Source organism: Salmo trutta, chromosome 12 (assembly GCF_901001165.1).
Source record: "Salmo trutta chromosome 12, fSalTru1.1, whole genome shotgun sequence".
Classification (NCBI taxonomy): Eukaryota; Metazoa; Chordata; class Actinopteri; order Salmoniformes; family Salmonidae; genus Salmo; species Salmo trutta.
Window position 1 is genome coordinate 31602360 of NC_042968.1, and position 21225 is coordinate 31623584.

The 21225-nt window shown below is 43.9% G+C and overlaps 1 protein-coding gene across 3 annotated transcripts; it reads left to right on the plus strand.

The window, feature by feature from the left end:
• The first annotated feature begins 899 nt into the window (after positions 1 to 899).
• On the plus strand, positions 900 to 19442 carry LOC115203349 (NAD(P) transhydrogenase, mitochondrial). Of its 3 annotated transcripts, XM_029767976.1 has the most exons (23): positions 900 to 1051; positions 1746 to 1933; positions 3043 to 3272; positions 3840 to 4057; positions 4203 to 4290; positions 4471 to 4559; positions 4796 to 4983; positions 5178 to 5311; positions 5415 to 5515; positions 5767 to 5857; positions 7380 to 7533; positions 7620 to 7781; positions 8324 to 8434; positions 8524 to 8669; positions 8792 to 8987; positions 10036 to 10269; positions 11756 to 11916; positions 12916 to 13095; positions 13317 to 13476; positions 16895 to 16976; positions 17372 to 17490; positions 18258 to 18373; positions 19031 to 19442. In XM_029767976.1, the coding sequence occupies exons 2-23, from the start codon at positions 1798 to 1800 to the stop codon at positions 19175 to 19177; spliced, it is 3243 nt and encodes a 1080-aa protein (XP_029623836.1). In that variant the 5' UTR covers positions 900 to 1051; positions 1746 to 1797; the 3' UTR covers positions 19178 to 19442. The 3 variants fall into 3 exon arrangements, with proteins under 3 accessions (XP_029623836.1, XP_029623837.1, XP_029623835.1); XM_029767977.1 differs by lacking the exons at positions 900 to 1051; positions 19031 to 19442 and adding an exon at positions 18573 to 18686 and having other exon boundaries at positions 1537 to 1933; XM_029767975.1 differs by lacking the exon at positions 900 to 1051 and having other exon boundaries at positions 1541 to 1933.
• Positions 19443 to 21225: the final 1783 nt, after the last annotated feature.

Here is a 21225-nt window from a genome sequence, read left to right on the forward strand (position 1 = left end):
ATGTCACCAAATCTCGATGAATGTCAGCCTGCAGCGGTATTAATGTGGTTATGAGAGACTCGCAAAGTCTCTATTGTCAATGATATATGCATTGTTGACGTTATAGTCAGAACTAGGAAACTCGGAAATGTCTGACTTGCCTTAACCATATATTGTCTGGAAAAATGCATGGTTAAGTCCTTACAAATATTGTATACCAAACAAAGTTAAGGAAGTGTACTTCAAAATTTTACATAAGATATATCCATGTAATTCTATGATATCCAAATTTGTGGCTATTGATGATATCTGCTTTTTCTGTGAAAAATAGGATGAGAATCTGTCTCATTTGTTCTTTGAATGTAAATTTGTGTCAGAATCTTGGGAAAACCTTGCAAAATACTTATTTACCATTATGAACACTACCTATGTTTTTGACATTAAATATATATGTTACTATTGCAATGATAACAAGACCACTGAAATGATTGTGAATTACTTTAATTCTAGTTGCCAAACACTTCATACACAAACAAAAATTCCCAAATTCTATACCAAAATGACAATTTTTTAAAATTGAATTTAAGTATTTTATTAAAACATTAACCCGAGTGAACAATAACAAGAATAACATATTCCTAAATCATTACAATAAGATTTTTTACAATTGCACTAGAATTGTTTATTTTTTGTATTTTTTTTGTTTGTTCCAGTATTTTGTTATTAATACCTGCGTTCTGTTTTGATGTAATATTTTGATGTAAGAATGTAAATTGTTGATCTGTATTTTGAATTAAAACAAATAAATAATAAATAAATAAATGTCTGACTTGCTAACCGGCTGTAGTTGTACACGTGCCGCGCTCAACCAATTAGCAAGTCGGACATGTTCGAGTTTCCTAGTTCCGACTTTCATATGAACGCAGCAATAAACCTGCGATACCGAAACTTCGTTCCGTGTACCCGAAAAATGAAAAAGTGAAGGTCGTTCCAACCAAACAAATTGCCCTGCCGTATTTTATAACTGATCAAACAGGAACTGGTTTCCGGCTGAGACGAAAACTACCAGAAGGTTCGTTCAGAAATCTTTTTGTAGCTACCCTAATAAAAAAACTTTTCTCGAACTTTTCTGTTTATTCCTGCAGGAATGAATGGAAGCAACAGTCATACACGGACAAAATGTACAGCTACAGGTTGTAATAGAGACTTGTGTCCCAGTTTTCCACCCTGTCTGAGTTGTACTCCAATGGTGCAGCAAGAGGGAGTGAGTGTATGAATGAATTAGAGAGAGGCTGTGTGTGTCGTTTGAGCTGCTGCTGCTGCCTTGTGCTCTGCTAACCCACAACATGGCATGTGGATATAATCCCTCTTTCTCTCTGCCCCAGTTTCTGCATGTAGATCTACTGCCTGTCTCCAGCCTCTACCCCAGCCCTACCCTTTCTGTTCCTGTCCCTACTCCTACCCAGCCCCCTCCCCTGTCCTATGCTCTCACCCAGCAGTCAGGAGTGTTCTTGTCACAACCACTGTCATATTTCCAGATCTCGCGTAGCTTTGTGTAGTGTGTATACAGCCCTGCGTCCTGTCCTGCACAGCTGAAATGTCACACTGCCGTCGCTAGGCCCAGCAGCTGAAGAGAAAGTGTGTGTGTGTTCAGGACTTTCCGGGGGCAGTTAAGATAAGCAAGGCTGGCTGAGGAAGCAGCAAGCAGACGTAGTGTTAGAAGACGTTCCCACCTGTAACACACACACACCTGTTTGTGTCTCTAGGTGTTGTTGACCAGAGGTACAGCTACAGGCCTGTCCCTCAGCAGCACCAGCCATGTCCTCTCTGCTGCGCTGTGTCTCCTGCTGCGGCTCCACTGTCACCTTGCTCCAGCAAGGTGTTCGCCACCACACACCTGGCCGACGGGCCTTCAGGACCTTCCCACAGCTCTGGAACTGTGAGCCTGCTAAAGGTAGTACACACACAACTAGAACTCCTTAACAAACACACAAACTCCTTAACACTATCTTCTGGTAATTGTCTTGTCTGTATTTTTGCCACAATAGGCAGTCTAGGCCTGGCTGCTTGTTGTTTTATAGCTTCTCCTCTCTGTCCTAATAAAGGCATTGGGAAACTAAACAGCAGTTCAGTTAAGGACATTTTCTCCCCTGGCTGGAGGAGTGGAAAAACTCCCACAGAGCAGTGGCGGTTGTGTTTGGAATAGGGGTTGTTAGGGAATTTGTTGAAATAGGAAACAATAGGACCGTGAATCAACTTAGCTAATGCTTCTATGGGGTACTAACCTGACCGTGGCTAACTCCACTCTCTGTTGCTAACCTGCAAAGAGAACATTTAAGAGAGGTCAGTTAAAGGTGAAATGTGTATTCTGCTGTTCTGTGGCAGATCTACTTTTTATAAACACTACCCTGTGTTGTCACTGACTGAGGTAGCTGTGCTGGAGTGTATGTTGTGTGTTTGTGGAAGTTTTGTGTGTTACTGGGGCGTTTAGCAGAGCAGGGTTTGGGTCTGTGTGAGAGACAGAGCAGGCCTCGTCGTGGTGTGGGTACTGGCTCGCAGCCAACCAGCTGCTAATAATGTTTCTGTGCTGGGGAGGTCACCACACCGTGTAAGGACTGATATGTGAAACCCGACTCTCCACCGGCCTCTCCGGCCCAACTCACTTTCCGCTGCAGAACTACACTGTCTTTTAGTCTAACTTACACACACTACAGTAGTAGTCACTACGGCCTAGTACACTACAACCTGCCTCACTCCCTGCCTCACTTCCATACTTCCTTTCTCCCTTCCCTGCCTCTTCCACAGTCTCATCTGCAGCCTCTTTTACCCCGAACCTGTCAGTCTCTCCCAGATTCTCACCTAGTCTTGATAACGGCAAACAGCACTGTTTTCTGCACTCAGACTTGGTTTACTCTTCATGCATGTATCTGTATAGGTGTGTTTGTGTGTGAGCACTGATTCAGTGTGTGTAAATCACACCCATTGTTTTTCCCCGAGGTGTGGTGTATCTTATGTGGTTGTCCTCAAGTGTTTGTTAAAATGAGCTTGTGTGTGTTCATACAGGACGGCTGTATAAGGACCTGGTGGTAGGAGTTCCTAAGGAGATCTTTAAGAATGAGCGTCGTGTGGCTGTGTCTCCTGCGGGGGTGGAGCTGCTCGTCAAACAGGGTTTCAACGTCCAGGTGGAGTCTGGAGCAGGAGACCACGCTAAGTTCTCTGACCAAATGTACATAAACGCTGGAGCCTCCATCACAGACACTAACGGGGCCTTCGGATCTGACCTGGTCCTCAAGGTCAGTACTGGGCTATGGAACTCAAACTAAACTCAAACTCAGTGTGGTCACTACTGGGCCGGGAGTTAACTTGAACCCAGGGCGGCAGGGTTACATCTGAGAGGATCGGCCTGATCAAGGCTCTGTGCAGAATCATGGATCTACAGATCATCTTGCATTCCATGAACTACTCATGATGAGATCAAGATTAGTTATCCCACACAGCTCCTAGCTCAGCCAGATCCCCTCGAACGTGCTGTTAGGCAACAAAATGTGTTATGAACTATTGAGGGCCAGATCCTAACTTCAGATAGATACATGTTGAAATGGAACTTTATTGTAAACCATACTTCACACTTATAGTATGTCAATGGGAGTTTTACACAACAAATTGAGTGAGGAATGAGTTTTGCCCTTCCAATGTATTAGGTATGGGATAACACTGGTGAAACCAGGTCAAGTCTGAGTAAATCATTGTTGCTGGTTGTTTGAGTTGGTAGAGGAAACGAAATAAACATTTCAATCTCTTAGACATTGTTTGCCCCTGGTAACCTCTGACCCATCTTCTCTCTTGAACTTTCTCTCCAGGTGAGAGCTCCAGTGTTGAACGAGGCTACTGGCAAACATGAGTCAGAGCTGCTGAAGCCTAAATCCACCCTGGTGAGCTTCATCTACCCAGCCCAGAATCCTGATCTCATGGAGAAGCTGGTCCAGAGTCAGACCACCGTGCTGGCCATGGATCAGGTCCCGCGCGTCACCATCGCACAGGGCTACGACGCACTCAGCTCCATGGCTAACATTGCAGGGTAAGGGGAGACATGCACAGAGACCCAGACATGTAGACATCCACGCATGCACACACGCATACGTACACACACAGTAACGCATATGTCTTAGCCTCCAGCTCTGAAACTTGTTCAATGTGTTCATAGAACTGTGTGTGTCCTGCAGGTACAAGGCTGTTGTTCTGGCTGCTAACCACTTTGGCAGATTCTTCACTGGTCAGATCACAGCAGCAGGGAAAGTCCCCCCAGCCAAGGTAAGTCCTTCTATAGCAGTTATATCACTGTACCTGTCAAAGCTGAACAACTGTGACATCTCAGAGCATTAACTATATTATAGTGTTTTGACTAACCTGTCATCTGGACTGTACTGCAGAGTCCGTGGGATCAATATAACGTCGCTGTATCTCTGACCGCCATCTTGTTAACCCTTCCAGGTCCTGGTCATCGGAGGTGGAGTGGCTGGTTTGGCTGCAGCTGGAGCCGCCAAGTCTATGGGAGCTATTGTCAGAGGCTTCGATACCAGGTGAGTTGCAGTCAGAAGCTTTAATACCAGGTGAGTTGCAGTCAGAAGCTTTAATACCAGGTGAGTTGCAGTCAGAAGCTTTAATACCAGGTGAGCTGCAGTCAGAAGCTTTAATACCAGGTGAGCTGCAGTCAGAAGCTTTAATACCAGGTGAGTTGCAGTTCCAGATGAGTTGTAGTTAGTCTTCGATACCAGGTACAGTATTGATGATGGTGATGTTCTGTATCCACCCTCAGACCAGCAGCTCTGGAACAGTTTAAGTCGTTCGGGGCGGAGCCTTTGGAGGTGCACATTAAGGAGTCCGGGGACGGTGTTGGAGGTTACGCCAAGGAGATGTCCCCAGAGTTCATTGCAGCTGAGATGGAGTTGTTTGCCAAGCAGTGTAAAGACGTGGACATCCTCATAACTACTGCTCTCATCCCAGGTGAACATTCATTCATTCAGTATTTCATTCATTCATTCATTCATTCATTCATTCATACTCTGTCTGCTTGTTCTCCTCTCTTTGTTTCTCTCCGACGTCTCTCCCTCCTTTCTCTATCACCATCAATATCATTCCATTCTTTCTATCTTAATAATTTCCCTTTCTATAATGATCCGTGACCATGCCCTCTGTAGGTAAGCGAGCTCCCATCCTGATCAAGACCGAGATGGTGGAGTCTATGAAGGATGGCTCTGTGGTGGTGGATCTGGCTGCTGAGGCTGGAGGAAACATTGAGACCACCAAGCCTGGAGAGCTGCATGTACACAAGGTGAGGAGACCAGCTCAGTTCTGGAAGAATAATACTGTCCCTAGAGTGTGTATAGTTGGAGTTTGTGTGTGTGTGTAACAGAGCTGTGTGTGTTTCTCCTCAGGGTGTGACACACATCGGCTTCACGGACCTGCCCAGCCGTATGCCCACCCAAGCCAGCACCCTGTACTCCAACAACGTGCTCAAACTGCTCAAGGCCATCAGGTAAAGAGACGGGTGGGTGGACAGGTTTTTGGATGGATAGACACTTTATTATACTACTAGACAAGGGACAGTAGTTTTCCCTAGAAGCGATCACGTTACCTGACCAGGAAAAACACCAGGCCTTTGTTATAGCCCCACAGACCCTGAGTTGTTCCTGGTCAAGTGTAAAATGATTGGAGTTTGATGAAGGTGGTACAGTATATAAATGTGATGTATTAATGTATGATTCTAATTGGAATTATTCCCATCAGCCCAGACAAGGACTACTTCCACTTTGAGCCCAAAGAAGAGTTTGATCACGGGACACTGGACCATGTCATCAGAGGAACCATGGTCATGCAGGTGTGTAGTATGTGTGTCTATTGATACTGTATGTAGAATATGTCCATTTTGGTACTCTTTTATTTATTGTTTTGTCTAGTCTTGGTCATTTTGACTAAAATATCATTAAGTCACATTTTTGTCATTTGAATAATGATTTAGTCTAGTTGTTGTCAAAATGAATAAAACAATGGGCCATTTTAGTCAACTAAATGCCCTTTTGATTTAGTCTCATTTTAGTCGTTCCATTTCCATTGTCTCATTAACATATAGTAAACATAAATCACTGACTTCCATGTGCACAAACATACGCAGCCTTGTCCTACCAACATATTTTTCTGCATAAAATCCTATTGTAGATTATTTTCCCAACAGCCAGATTGGCAGAAGAACACATTACTCTGCAGCAGATGATAAATCACAACCTTTAACATACTGTAGCGTATTGGAATCAAAGTTCTGTCATAGTTAGTTACTACTTAACTAGCATTAATAATCTGTTATTACCTGAGCATATATATTGTGAGGACTCTCTTTCAGATGTCTCTTGAGGTTGGTAGTATTTCTTCCCCCATCAAATTGTGGGTGCAAATGCTGTCTTCACCCGTGAAAAAAGATTGGATTCGGTTTTGTTTCAATTGACACGATAAGTAAAGTGGCTCCAAAGTAGGTGAATCAGTCACACTGAGACTGAAGAAAGCAGGGAGTTTTAAACGTGATATTTCACTCCAAAATCAAAGTTTGGCAGAGCTTCTCTGTTGAATGAGTTGAAGAGTCCACGTCCCTTCATGCTCAGACTTTCTCTGCCTCCCAAATGGCATCCTATGGGCCCTGGTCAAAAGTAGCTCCCTATATAGGAAATAGGGTTCCATTTGGGATGCAGGCTGTGATTTGTGAGTGAAGCGTCACCATGACCCATAAGCCACCCTGCTATAGTCTCTCAGAGCTGGAATCCAGCTGGCTGCACATAGCACAGTTTACGTGAGAAACAGGAATGCTAGTTATGAAATATCTTTTTTAAATGCACTTTAACAGGAATGTCTTGATTTGACACTTTGACAGTGTTTATGGCAGACTAGAGAGGCAGAGCACGAGGCGTGTCACCTTACCACGTATTAAACAAAGAATTCTTCATGCTATTTCAATGTGATTTTTCTCGCTAGCTATGTTCCATCGTTATATCCCCGTGGTTGTTACTCAGGTCCCTTAGGTAGACAGATGAAGAATCCTGTCTTCTAGTTAAGAACCTCAACTTGCATGTGATTGGTCAGTCTCTTATTTTCAACCATGCCGCAGAAACTCACTTTTTAAAAAGCAAGGATTCCAATTAAATCCATGACAGGATCCCTCCATTTCTAACAATAACCTCCATTTAGAATATTTATCAATTGCTCACGTGTTTCTCAATGTGTGTATTCCTCTAACGATGTGTATTGGTCACGTTGTGGATTTCTAACAACGTGTATCTCTCACGTTGTGTATTTTTCATCTTGTGTGTTTGTCATATTGTGCATCTCTCACGTTGTGTTTGTTACATCTCCAGGAAGGCAGAAGCCTGTTCCCATCCCCCCAACCTAAGACACAACCCCCAGCCGCTCCAGTCAAACAGAAAAGTGTAGCAGAGCTAGCGGCAGAGAAGGCAGCTGTGGTCTCACCCTTCCAGAAGACCTTGACCAACGCTGGTGTCTACACCGCAGGTCAGACACTCACACCGCACACACTTACGCGCACACACACACACACCTTAACTCCCTCTCTCTCTGCTGTCCTCTCCTGTCCCCAGGTCTCTCTACATGTCTGGCTCTGGGCCTGGCGGCGCCCAACGCAGCCTTCACCCAGATGGTCACCACTTTCGGCCTGGCCGGCATTGTGGGATACCACACGGTGTGGGGCGTCACCCCCGCCCTCCACTCACCCCTCATGTCCGTCACCAACGCCATCTCAGGTAAGAGGTCAGGCCTCAAACAGTGTCACTGCTGGGCCATATTTATTTGTGCACACCTTAGTCAAATGTATTAAAACGCTTTGCAATGAAAAACAAGCATTTATTGGGCAGGTTTTGTCAGTCCCTCCTTGTGTGGTTCAGTTTTCAGCTGTTTGGTGTCTAGTGAATACGACTCTGGTGTGTCAGTAAGTAATGGTCACCCTATTCTCCATACTGGGTGTGTCAGTAAGTAATGGTCACCCTATTCTCCATACTGGGTGTGTCAGTAAGTAATGGTCACCCTATTCTCCATACTGGGTGTGTCAGTAAGTAATGGTCACCCTATTCTCCATACTGGGTGTGTCAGTAAGTAATGGTCACCCTATTCTCCATACTGGGTGTGTCTGTAGTATTGAGCTGTGTAGTGTAACAAAGCCCTCTGCTTATTTTCTCCCTCTAAGAAACCCCTGCAGAAACTGTTACATTATTCAATTTCTTTACTCCTTCAAGCACCTGGACTTTGAACAAGGTGTGTGTGAACATGTCTTCTCTCCACATGTCAGGTCTGACTGCTGTGGGTGGTCTGGTCCTGATGGGGGGAGGTCTCCACCCCTCCTCCTTCCCAGAGGGCCTGGCTCTGGCTGCAGCCTTCGTCTCCTCCATCAACATCGCAGGTCCGGCACACACACGACACACACATGCGCACACGCACGCACACAAGCGTGCACTCACTCACTGTCACTACCTGTCTCTGTCCTCCCAGGTGGGTTCATGATCACCCAGAGGATGCTGGACATGTTTAAGCGTCCTACAGACCCTCCAGAGTACAACTACCTGTACGGTCTGCCAATAGGAGTCTTCATAGGAGGTTACGGGGCCTCTGTGGCTGCTGGCTTCCACATCGAGCAGGTGACACAGATGTGCCGTTGTGATTGTTGAAGTGCTGTTCTACAAATGATGTAACTACCTGGGGTTAGGAAGCCAACTGTGTTGTGTAGGTGTGTTATGTTGTGTAACACTGTGTATTCCAGATGATGTACCTGGGGTCTGGTATGTGCTGTGTGGGAGCATTGGCAGGGCTGTCTTCACAGGGCACCAGTCGTCTGGGTAATGCCCTGGGCATGATGGGGGTAGCAGGGGGCATCGCTGCCACCCTTGGCTCCCTGAAGCCCTCTCCCGAGCTGCTGGCACAGATGAGTGCTGCCATGGCCACCGGAGGAACCCTGGGTACATAGACCTGCCACACCATACAGCCATATACACACCATCTCAAATCTAATCAAAATGTATTGAAAGTGTGTTTAAACATCTAAAAATACTTTATGATTCAAATGGAAACTAAAAAGCCTATGGCCACCAGAAGACACTGGGCCCTTCCTCCAAGTCCAGGCTTAATCCGTGTCCGGGAAACGGGTCCAAGTCAACTTTTCCAGCTAGATGCCATGTTTCTACCTCTGAGCTTTTTCCTTCTGCCATTGGTGATGAGGATTTTGGTCTGGACAACACAGGCAGAAAAGTCTAGAAATATCTGATCTCATACACCATTCCACATTTGTTTAAAAGTGTATAAAACCATGATTAAGGTTTTTACATGTTATCGACTTTGCATATTATTTCTGTAGTCTTTGAAAAATGAGTGTCAATTATTGAAACTATGATGGACCATCCATCATGCTGTCTAGATTTACAGATATACCTGTTCTGATATCTTCATGGTGTCAGAGTACTTTAGGTGTGTGTGTGTACTTTAGTAGTGGTGTGTTATACTGATATGATGTTATTATTCTCTTAGGCCCTGGCAGCTGTCAGACACACACACACAGGGCATGTGTGTTTACGCAGTCTGATATTAGTAACATTATCCTTGAGAGAACTAGTTATTATTTTATTAGGGTTTTTGACAACACTGTTTAGAGCGTGCCTCCAGACTATTCTGTTACTTCTGATGTTAATGCCCAATATGAATACAAAAGTAATTCAGTCCAGATGGTTGCCTTCCCAGCAAATACAGTATGTTGTAGCACTGGGAGTTAGTCCAACTCCATGTGAAGCACTGTGAGACCAGGAGAAAATACTTCCATTGAAAATGTCTTATACATTTGGCCACATTCAGAGATTCAGGGCTGTTCTTTGTTGTTGCTGAATTCCAATCAACTGCTAGGACCTACAGCCATCGATACTTATATAGAACTGAAGGTCTCTAATGTGACGGCGTGTCTGTTTTTCCCCGTGCCCTACTGCGTGTTTCTGACCCTCTGCTACTCTGCTTCCCCAGGTCTGACCATTGCTAAGCGTATTGAGATCACTGACCTCCCCCAGCTGGTAGCTGCCTTCCACAGCCTGGTGGGTCTGGCTGCAGTGCTGACCTGTGTGGCAGAGTACATGATCGAGTACCCCCACCTGGACGTGCACCCTGCAGCCAACATGGTGAAGACTGTGGCCTACCTCGGCACATACATCGGAGGGGTCACCTTCAGCGGGTCACTGGTGGCCTATGGCAAGCTGCAAGGTACTGTAGACCGCCATTAACACACGTGGATGCAGGAACGCAGACAGACACACACACACTCTCTCTCTCTCTCTCTCTCTCTCTCTCTCTCTCTCTCTCTCTCTCTCTCTCTCTCTCTCTCTCTCTCTTTCTCTGAGCTCTCTGTCCTGTGGTACTGATTGCCTCCTTTGATCTAGCCAAAGCTCAAGATCCCATGGGAAATCCAGGCCAGGATGGTGTATGTGTGTGTTTGTGAGCATGTCTGATTATTGCGTGCCTGACAGAGTGGAAGGGCCGAGAGGCTTGTAGGAGTTCTATGTTGGTAAGGTAACAGTTGTTAAAGGAAAAATCCACCCAAATCCACTCCTTCCTATAATGTACAGTGTTAAATAACACATATGTGAGAGAAATATTTTTTGTGATTAAATGATTCATTTTGGCGTTTATAATAAGGTTGGTAGAAACGTAAAAATCGTTGTGGAAATATGTTGCAGCTTAAGTCGACTACCAAATCCACAATGCAATGCTCTCTCTATGGGCTGGCTAGCTAGCTAGCAAACTTAGCTACACACAATAATACCAAAGACAATATCAGTATATGAAGTAGCTAGTTAGCTGTAAAATTGCCTAAACAAACTGCACTATCAATTTTAGGAGTCTACAATCTCACCTGTTCAACCTGCAGATCGATGTGCCTCGGAGTGGAGTCTGACATTCACAACTGCACCATGCGAGGCACCCAGGACTGAAGAGGCAGACAAATAGGAGAAATGTGCTAGACCCTCTGTTAAATTTTTAATTTCTCGAAGGTAGGAATATCTAAAAAAAATATGATCGTTGAGTCATTTGAGAGAAGACAACCTCCCGTGACATCGGCCAGTATTAAAATCTGCCATGTATGAGAGACGTTTTCACCATGTAAAAGTCCTATTCCTGTTAACTTCCAGGGTAGTGAGAGAGACTTTATCACAGTGCTACGTCAAACCGGATGGATTTCTGCCTGCTTGAACACCAGTAACTCAGATACACATGAAAACATTAAATGACCCAGGAAATTGATAGAACATCACTCAGAGATACACAAAAACAATATAACATTCAAAATGGGTGAATCTTCTCTTTAAGTGTGTGGGGGGGGCTGCTTCTCTATGGAGGGGAGTTATTTTTCTGGCCCACGTGAGAAACGGTTGTCTATTGCGTTTAGAAACCGTCAGTTCTCTGTTCCCTCTGTGATCACTGGTAATGAGAGGCAGACTGAAGGCGGGAGTCCCTGCCAGATCTGTGGTCTGTTATCAATATAATAGAACGCTCCACCTGACCTCCACCCCTCACTCTAATCAATGTGATATATCAATACAACCCTACACCATCTCTCCTTCCAGGATTCCCTGCCCCGTTCCACTCCTCTCTGTTCCAAATTTCCAGTTCAGAATGATAAATTCTGAGTTCAGAGTTTTGAGTTCCGGGTGCAGTTTTGTGAATATTGTTCTGTATTCCCTCCTGTCAGGCGTTCTGAACTCCGCCCCGCTGATGTTGCCGGGGCGTCACATGATGAACGCCGGTCTCATGACGGCGTCTGTTGGTGGTATGATTCCCTTCATGCTCAGTGCTGACTACGCTACTGGCATGGGCTGTCTTGTTGGAGTGTCTGGACTCTCCACCATCATGGTGAGAACATGGCTAAAGTTGCAATGTTATATACAGACATGGTGAAGAAAGACTGTCAATGACCAATAGTGTTATTCAGCTCTAATCAGAATAAGAATAACTTTGACAGTCAACAATGTTGGTGGGACTGATAAAGACTACAACGACAAACAAAATCTACAGCAGGGTTAGGCAACAGGCGGCCCGCTGGCCAAAACTGGCCCGAGTGTTTAACTTTTTTTGTATAGTTTGTTTCGGCTCCAACAAAAATCGTTCCACGGCTTAATCTAGTTGCCTACCCCTGATCTAGAAGAAATAAAACAGTATCATAAAGTTACTGTGAGAGGTTTATCTATTGACTACCCAGCAAACCAAAATTGGCTCTGTAAAAGTTCCCAGAACATTCGTTAGGTTGCGGCAAATGTTCTCATAACACAAAACCTGGTCAGTTGGCTCATGATTACACAATGTTTGTATAAAATTTTTTCCTGATGTTGCCAGAACATTCCCAGAACATTGCTCCTATATTTCGTTGCGGCAGTATGTTCTAAAAACATTACTGGTGCACTACTACCTTACCTGGAAACCTATTGAGAACGTTTGGGGAATGTTCTGGGGTGCTTTTTACAGGTGTTGTGCACAACCTTTCAGTGAATGTTAGGAATACATTCCAAGGATATTACATTTAAAACATTTTCGGAAAAGAAAAAAAAAAACATCCCAAAAACATTCAAATAATGTTATCATCCTAATGGTCGATAAAACACTACCTAGAACTTAATGGGAATCTTAGCTAATGTTCTGGGAATGTTCCCAGTTTGCTGGGTAGAGTTCCAAGATTCTAGTAACTTTCCAATGAATCACAGCTTTTCGAGAAATCGAGGTTGGAAGATTACTGGAATCAGTGGGTAATTAACAGGAAATCCAGGAATCCTCCAACTGGTATTTCTGGAAAACCTGGGAATTTTGCAACCCAACTAGTGACTGAAGTGTGTCCTGACTGTGATTGTGTTCCTGTAGGGTGTAACCCTGACGATGGCCATCGGGGGCGCTGACATGCCCGTGGTCATCACTGTGCTCAATTCCTACTCTGGTTGGGCGCTGTGTGCCGAGGGATTCCTATTGGACAACAACCTCATGACCATTGTAGGAGCTCTGATTGGCTCGTCTGGTGCTATCCTCTCCTACATCATGTGTGTGGTGAGTACTGCTAAACACTCAGTCGCATTCACATACACACACACTTTCTCAGCCTCTCTCACTCAGACACTCACCTGCCAGTCAGGTAACCTTGTCACCTTAGTTTTGCTCTTGCACTTTGAGATTTTTTGGTTTTGGAATTCATCAAAAGATTTGGCGCGCTCCCCATAGAGATATAATATAAATGTTGTTTTTAATCCTGGTTACACCCCTCTTTCCAGGCAATGAACCGTTCCCTGCCCAACGTGATCCTGGGAGGGTTCGGTACTAGCTCCACGGCGGGGGGGAAACCCATGGAGATCACAGGCACCCACACAGAGGTCAATGTGGACCAGTCCATCGAACTCATTAAAGAGGCCAACAGCATCATCATCACCCCAGGTACACACCCTCTCACACACACACAAAAGCACACACACAGCACAAATGCAATCATGCGTACGCACAATACGCAAGTTCTGGGTAGGGTTCAGAGGTAGACTTATGTAACACACCTGTGTTCATCACTGTAGGAGGGTTGTGTGCAGAGTCATGTATCTATATGTCTCTGTCTGTGTGTTCTGCTCTCCTCCCAGACTGAACTCTGCTACCAGATCATTTAGTAATGAACCCTGGCATAACATCTGGATTGGAGCCTGACAGACAGGGACAGGGAATGTCCAGTAGAGGGTGCGGTTTGTCTACGTCCCTGTGAAGCAGAGCGAGCTTGTTCGCCAGGCAGATAGACAGGCAGGCAGATAGACAGGCAGGCAGGAGGCAGTCAGACCTCAGAGGTAACTGGTAATATAGAAGACTACAGTGGCCCAGGGGTTAGAGGTCAGGGGGATTTGTTCCAAACAAAGTTGATTAGTTGTAATCAACATACAGCACTGACCTCTCACCTCTATCCAGTACGCTGATAGCCCAGGACAGTTACACAGGCAGGCGTTAGACAGACACATGGGAGCGGGGGTTCCTCTCGCACGCATGCCCTCTTCTTCACCCCCGCCCCATAACACACACACACACAACCCCATAACACTTACAGGCAGGAGAAAGGGGTTTCCTCGCACGCACCACCCCCAGACAGTAGAAATTCTATGATTTAAGACAGAAGGGAGAGCGGAGGGGAGAGATGGAAGAGAAAGGGTGAAGGGGTGGAGAGGAGGGGAAAGCGAGAATAGAGTGCAAAATGGGGCAAGAGGAGGTGAAAAGGGGGAGAGGTAAGAGAGAGATAAAGGAAGGGTATTGGGAGAGAGGAGGGGAAAGAGGTCAGGAGAGGAGAACAAATTGTTTCAAACAGACCTTATTCACTAATGTTTTTATTCTTCCAAGAATAACCTCTGCATTAAGTTACCTCTATCGTTTATCTGGTCATTAAGTTACCTCTATCTGGTCATTAAGTTACCTCTATCTGGTCATTAAGTTACCTCTATCTGGTCATTAAGTTACCTCTATCGTTTATCTGGTCATTAAGTTACCTCTATCTGGTCATTAAGTTACCTCTATCTGGTCATTAAGTTACCTCTATCGTTTATCTGGTCGTTAAGTTACCTCTATCTGGTCGTTAAGTTACCTCTATCTGGTCATTAAGTTACCTCTATCTGGTCGTTAAGTTACCTCTATCTGGTCATTAAGTTACCTCTATCGTTTATCTGGTCATTAAGTTACCTCTATCTGGTCATTAAGTTACCTCTATCTGGTCATTAAGTTACCTCTATCGTTTATCTGGTCATTAAGTTACCTCTATCGTTTATCTGGTCATTAAGTTACCTCTATCTGGTCATTAAGTTACCTCTATCTGGTCATTAAGTTACCTCTATCGTTTATCTGGTCGTTAAGTTACCTCTATCTGGTCATTAAGTTACCTCTATCTGGTCGTTAAGTTACCTCTATCTGGTCATTAAGTTACCTCTATCGTTTATCTGGTCATTAAGTTACCTCTATCTGGTCATTAAGTTACCTCTATCGTTTATCTGGTCATTAAGTTACCTCTATCGTTTATCTGGTCATTAAGTTACCTCTATCTGGTCATTAAGTTACCTCTATCTGGTCATTAAGTTACCTCTATCGTTTATCTGGTCATTAAGTTACCTCTATCGTTTATCTGGTCATTAAGTTACCTCTATCTGGTCATTAAGTTACCTCTATCTGGTCATTAAGTTACCTCTATCTGGTCATTAAGTTACCTCTATCTGGTCATTAAGTTACCTCTATCGTTTATCTGGTCATTAAGTTACCTCTATCTGGTCATTAAGTTACCTCTATCGTTTATCTGGTCATTAAGTTACCTCTATCTGGTCATTAAGTTACCTCTATCTGGTCATTAAGTTACCTCTATCGTTTATCTGGTCATTAAGTTACCTCTATCGTTTATCTGGTCATTAAGTTACCTCTATCGTTTATCTGGTCGTTAAGTTACCTCTATCTGGTCATTAAGTTACCTCTATCGTTTATCTGGTCGTTAAGTTACCTCTATCGTTTATCTGGTCATTAAGTTACCTCTATCGTTTATCTGGTCATTAAGTTACCTCTATCTGGTCATTAAGTTACCTCTATCTGGTCATTAAGTTACCTCTATCTGGTCGTTAAGTTACCTCTATCTGGTCATTAAGTTACCTCTATCGTTTATCTGGTCATTAAGTTACCTCTATCTGGTCGTTAAGTTACCTCTATCTGGTCATTAAGTTACCTCTATCGTTTATCTGGTCGTTAAGTTACCTCTATCTGGTCATTAAGTTACCTCTATCTGGTCATTAAGTTACCTCTATCGTTTATCTGGTCATTAAGTTACCTCTATCTGGTCGTTAAGTTACCTCTATCTGGTCATTAAGTTACCTCTATCGTTTATCTGGTCGTTAAGTTACCTCTCGTTTATCTGGTTGACATGATATTTCTCTGCCATGTCTTGGCGAAGGTCACATCAACCTGAACCATCAAACACATTCAATGTAGAGTTATGACGTGGCCACGAGCAGCATCTCAGATATTAAGATGAGCATGATGCAAGACCTTGCTCTCAGTCGTACAGGGTATATGTGTGCGGGTGCGCTCCTCGCTGCTACATGGTAGCTTCGGGACCAAACAGCAGAGGTTCAACCTCGCGCTTCAACACTCTTAGTTGTTGTGGAAATCGGCCCAATATTCTGTTAACCAGTGGTGGAACAAGTACTCAATTGTCATCCTTCAGTAAAAGTAAAGATACCTTCATAGAAAATAACTCAAGTAAAAGTGAGTCGCCCAGTAAAATACTACTTGATTAAAAGCCTAAAAGTATTTGGTTTTAAATATACTTAATTGTCAAGTAAAAGTATAAACCATTTCTATATCCTTATATTAAGCAAAGCAGACGGAACCATTTATTTGTATTGATGGATAGCCAGGGGCACACTCAGACATCATTTACAAACAAAGCATTTGTGTTTAGTGAGTCAGCCAGACCAGAGGCAGTAGAGATGACCAGGGAAGTTATTTTGATCAGTGTGTGAATTGGACCATTTTCCTGTCAAAATGTAACAAGTACTTTTGGGTGTCAAGGAAACTGTATGGAGTAAAAAGTACATATTTGCTTTAGGAATGTAGTGAAGGGAAAGTTGGCAAAAATATAAATAGTAAAGTACAGATCCCACAAACTACTTAAGTAGTGCTTTTTTGAGTATTTTTACTGAAGTACTTTACACCACTGCTGTTTACTTCATGCATCGCTGAGTCATACCTTTTAACAGTAACATTTTAACTTTACCTACAGTGACACTGTGATTGTGTAGGTTGGTCTGCTTATAACACGTGTGTGTGTGTGTGTGTGTGTGTGTGTGTGTAGGTTGGGGTCTGTGTGCAGCTAAGGCCCAGTACCCCATCGCTGACATGGTGAAGATGCTGGTAGAGCAGGGCAAGTCTGTCAGGTAGGTCTTCACAATAATACAATCCTCTCTGTTTCTCCCTCTCTCCTCAATCATCCCTCTCTTCACTCTGTTTATTTTAGTTGGGGACCATCAGTCCTCCTGTCACAGAGTGAGATAACGATATCTTCCTGTATTAGTCTGAGTTCTAAAATAACATTCTTTCCAGTTAGTTTTACAATCCCACTGACCGTCTTGAGTTTCCTGGTCAGGAACACTGGCAGGTCACCTCTTAAGTTCAAGGAAGACAAAACACATCTGGGTCTAAAAGCTTTAGAGTGGGAAACATCTTTATTCTCTAAATTCAGAACAAAGCTGTGAAGCCCTGACTGACTGAGGAATTGCATAAAGACAATATTATTGTGTGTGCGTGTGTTTTTCTGTGTGTGTGTTTCTAGGTTTGGTATTCACCCTGTGGCAGGTCGTATGCCAGGCCAGCTGAACGTGCTCCTGGCTGAGGCAGGTGTTCCATACGATGTGGTTCTGGAGATGGATGAGATCAATGAGGACTTCAAAGGTCAGAACACACACACTCACACTGATCAATTTACTGAACAAAAATATAACGCAACATTTAAATTGTTGGTCCCATTTTTCATGAGCTGAAGTAAAAGATCCCCGAAATGTTCCACACGCACAAAAAGCTTTGCATCTAAAATGTTGTGCACAAATGTCTTTACATCCCTGTTAGTGAGCATTTGATCCTTTGCCAAGATAATCCGTCCACCTGACAATTGGCATGCTGACCGCTGGACTGTCCACCAGAGCTGTTGCCAGAGAATTTAATGTTTATATCTTTACCAGAAGCCGCCTCCAACGTCGTTTTAGATAATTTGGCAGTACATCCAACCAGCCTTACAACCGCAGACCTCGTGTAGCCACGCCAGCCCAGGACCTCCACATCCAGCTTCTTCACCTGCCAGATTGTCTGAGGAGTATTTATGTCTGCAATAAAGAAGCCCTTTTGGGGAAAAACTCATTCTGATTGGCTGGGCCTATGCCCTCCCAGGCCCGCCTGTGCCCCTGCCCATTCATGTGAAGTCCATAGATTAGGGCCTAATTTATTTATTTAAATTGACTGATTTCCTTCTATGAACTGTAACTCAGTAAAATCTTTGAGATTGTTGCATGTTGCGTTTTATATTTTTGTTCAGTATAGATTGATCATAACGACCAGCAGGCATCCCTCACACTTGGTTGTGTTTGTAACGCTGCCTGGCTGGTTCCATCCATAGTTTGGCCAGGGTCTCTGTACTGGTTTTACTGAATGTGTGTGTCCCACAGAGACTGACCTGACGCTGGTGGTGGGTGCTAACGACACAGTGAACTCAGCAGCCCAGGAGGACCCCAACTCCATCATTGCTGGCATGCCAGTCCTGGAGGTCTGGAAGTCCAAACAGGTAGGGAATGAAGAAGGTAGGATAAGAGTATTAGTACAGGGCTCTCTCACTGGTTTACAAAAGGAAGGATGCACAATATTGTCTTGTTCTGCTCTCTGGTGTTGAAGGCTGAGTCCTCCTACTCTTTGGGTGACAAGGGCTCTCACAGGTAGAGCATAAAATGAGATTGTGAAGTGTGCTGTCTTCTGTTCCTCTGTAGGGGATTGTGATGAGATCTCTGACTAGTTATTTTAAAGATATTTCTGCCACTATTTATTTAGACCAGTCATACGCAGACGGACCGTGGGTCCTGAACTAAAATGATAAATGAAGGTTAGTCATGCCTTGACCCCTGGTATCATATGAACACACATAAGACATGACACAATGTGTAGAATTGCAGGAAATTAGCTGCACAGTTCTCTCCGCCAACAAGAGGGGTGTGAACAGTTTGAGGTCACATGGGTTGTGAGGTGGGGGTTTGTTACTATGCTGATAAATGACATTATCCATCTGGACCTTTGCCACCTAGGAAATGTGTTTGACTGGACCTTCTCATGGTACTTAAGTACCCCTGATTTAGACAGTTGGAAACAGAGGGTGGACGTGGGGATGGGAACAGGAATATAAAGGTGATGTGAGCCATGTCTCACCCCTGTTCCCCTCCCTGTACTGTAGGTGATTGTGATGAAGAGGACCATGGGTGTGGGCTATGCTGCAGTAGACAATCCCATCTTCTACAAGCCCAACACATCCATGCTGCTGGGAGATGCCAAGAAGACCTGTGACACACTACAGGCCAAGATCAGAGAGGCCTACTACTAGAACACAGATGGACAGTACACACACACTCCCTATCAGCTTCACGGATGTATTTGATCCAGATGCAGGTGTATGGTTCTGTTAAGATTAGTAAACAACGTAGAATATTTGTACACTTAGTGGCTTGATGATGATTGAGGTCCTCAGTACATGTGATGGTGTGGAAGCAACTATGAGATTACTTCTTTTAAATTGGAGAAATGTAATTATTTAAATTAACCCATGCTGCCAGCCCTGATTTGTAAATAAAAATCTGTTTTAAATGTGATCTGTCGGCTAGAGTTTCCTATTCAATTGTATCTTTAAGAGCTTGTCAGGTATAATTTCACACACTGCCTTTGAAAAGCACTGAGCAGATGAAGCCACATGCTAACGGTAGACTGGCTCTCAACCAGTAAACACCTGCAGCATGTTGACCTAGCCTGTTGAACCTCCATGCACAGCGTTCACCATACATACACATTAAGAACAAACCGCATTGACAGATGTCCAGCGTAATGAATTCAACCCCAGCCTTTATCAAAATCTTTACACTTCTGTATTCACATGTAAATGCAGTACATTTTCTACAGAACACATGAACACCGACCAGGTGATATACTGTTCATAATTCATATGTTGCACAGTAACAACCATTCCTTAGAACATCACATCTGATGGGTGAACCTGAATCACTGAAAGACAGCACCAAGAGTTTGGATTGAATTAGAGCTGTACTTTGTCCTCCACATAAATCTCAGAGTTTTAGACAGTAGCTGGGTTTCATTAGAATATTCTAAAATCTGCATAAAAACAATATGCATTTTCCCGCCAGAGATGTTTATCAGATTGACTTGTTGTGGATAAAAGGCTGATGTATTGTACATATTAGTAACTTTAAAAAATAAATGGGGTCCATCACATTTTTAACTCTACTGATGGTTTTGTTGCGTTATATAGCACATGGTTCCACTCTGGTGTTGGCAGGTGAGTTCCAACCAACAGCTTGCACTGGCAGATACAGTGTAGCTACAGCCGACATGAGATTACTATGGACAAAGAGCGAGATTCTTTATTTGTCAAAACGGCAACAAAGCATCGATCATCAAGTCACCAGAATAAGAACCTGGATATTTATTAGAAAGGCACATCACCTTGTACCTTCACCACCCTGTAAAGTTAACATATTTCATCTGTAGCCTAAGTTGTAGTGGGAGGACCACACAAAATGTCATCGTGTGACTTGAAGTCTATCTCAATATTAGTGCATAAAAGCGTTTCCACCGCCATTTCTTGCATTAGACATTTTAGACACAAAAAGATCCTACCTCGTCTCAGTGGCGATTGTAGCATGTAAATCTTGGTGGGGCTAAAAAATTTAATAAATTTAAAAAACTAGTGGGATGCATGCCAGCAAAGTCACGACACAACACTAAACAATACATTAATAGCACTATAACGGTGACAAGCGGTGCCCACAACCTGTTAGGGCCTACATAAAGCTGTCCCAACAGCAGAGTCCCAACAGCAGTCCCATAACAAGCTACACCTGGCTATCAGAGGAGCCTTGTCTGGCAGGGAAACACTTCTTTCAGCTTCATTTACTGCCTTTTAAAAAAACATAGCTGATATGGCTGACTTGCTTAAACAAATGTGGTTTCTACTGACAATTGAGATGTACAAACTACGGCATAAGGGGGGAGACAGGCAAGCCACCTGCCCTGAATGACGGCTCGCCACTGCCTTGTATAGCGTATTTTGTTTTGTCGACTTTTGGAAAGTTACATTTATATTATATCTCTATGGGGAGCGCGCCAAATCTTTTGACGAATTCCAAAATCAAAAAATCTCAAAGTGCAAGAGCAAAACTAAGATGACAAGGTTACCTGACTGGCAGGTGAGTGACGTACTTTACTTGCATAAAAAGGCTGGATGGAAAACTGGTTAGTAAGACAGTTTGTCAGCAATTTTTGGAGGCCTTGGTGGTGATTGTGTGTCTCTCAGCATCTCCCAGCGGTAGTTTTGGCCTCTCTCCTCCCTGCAGCCTCTGCGTCTCCCAGCGGTAGTTTTGG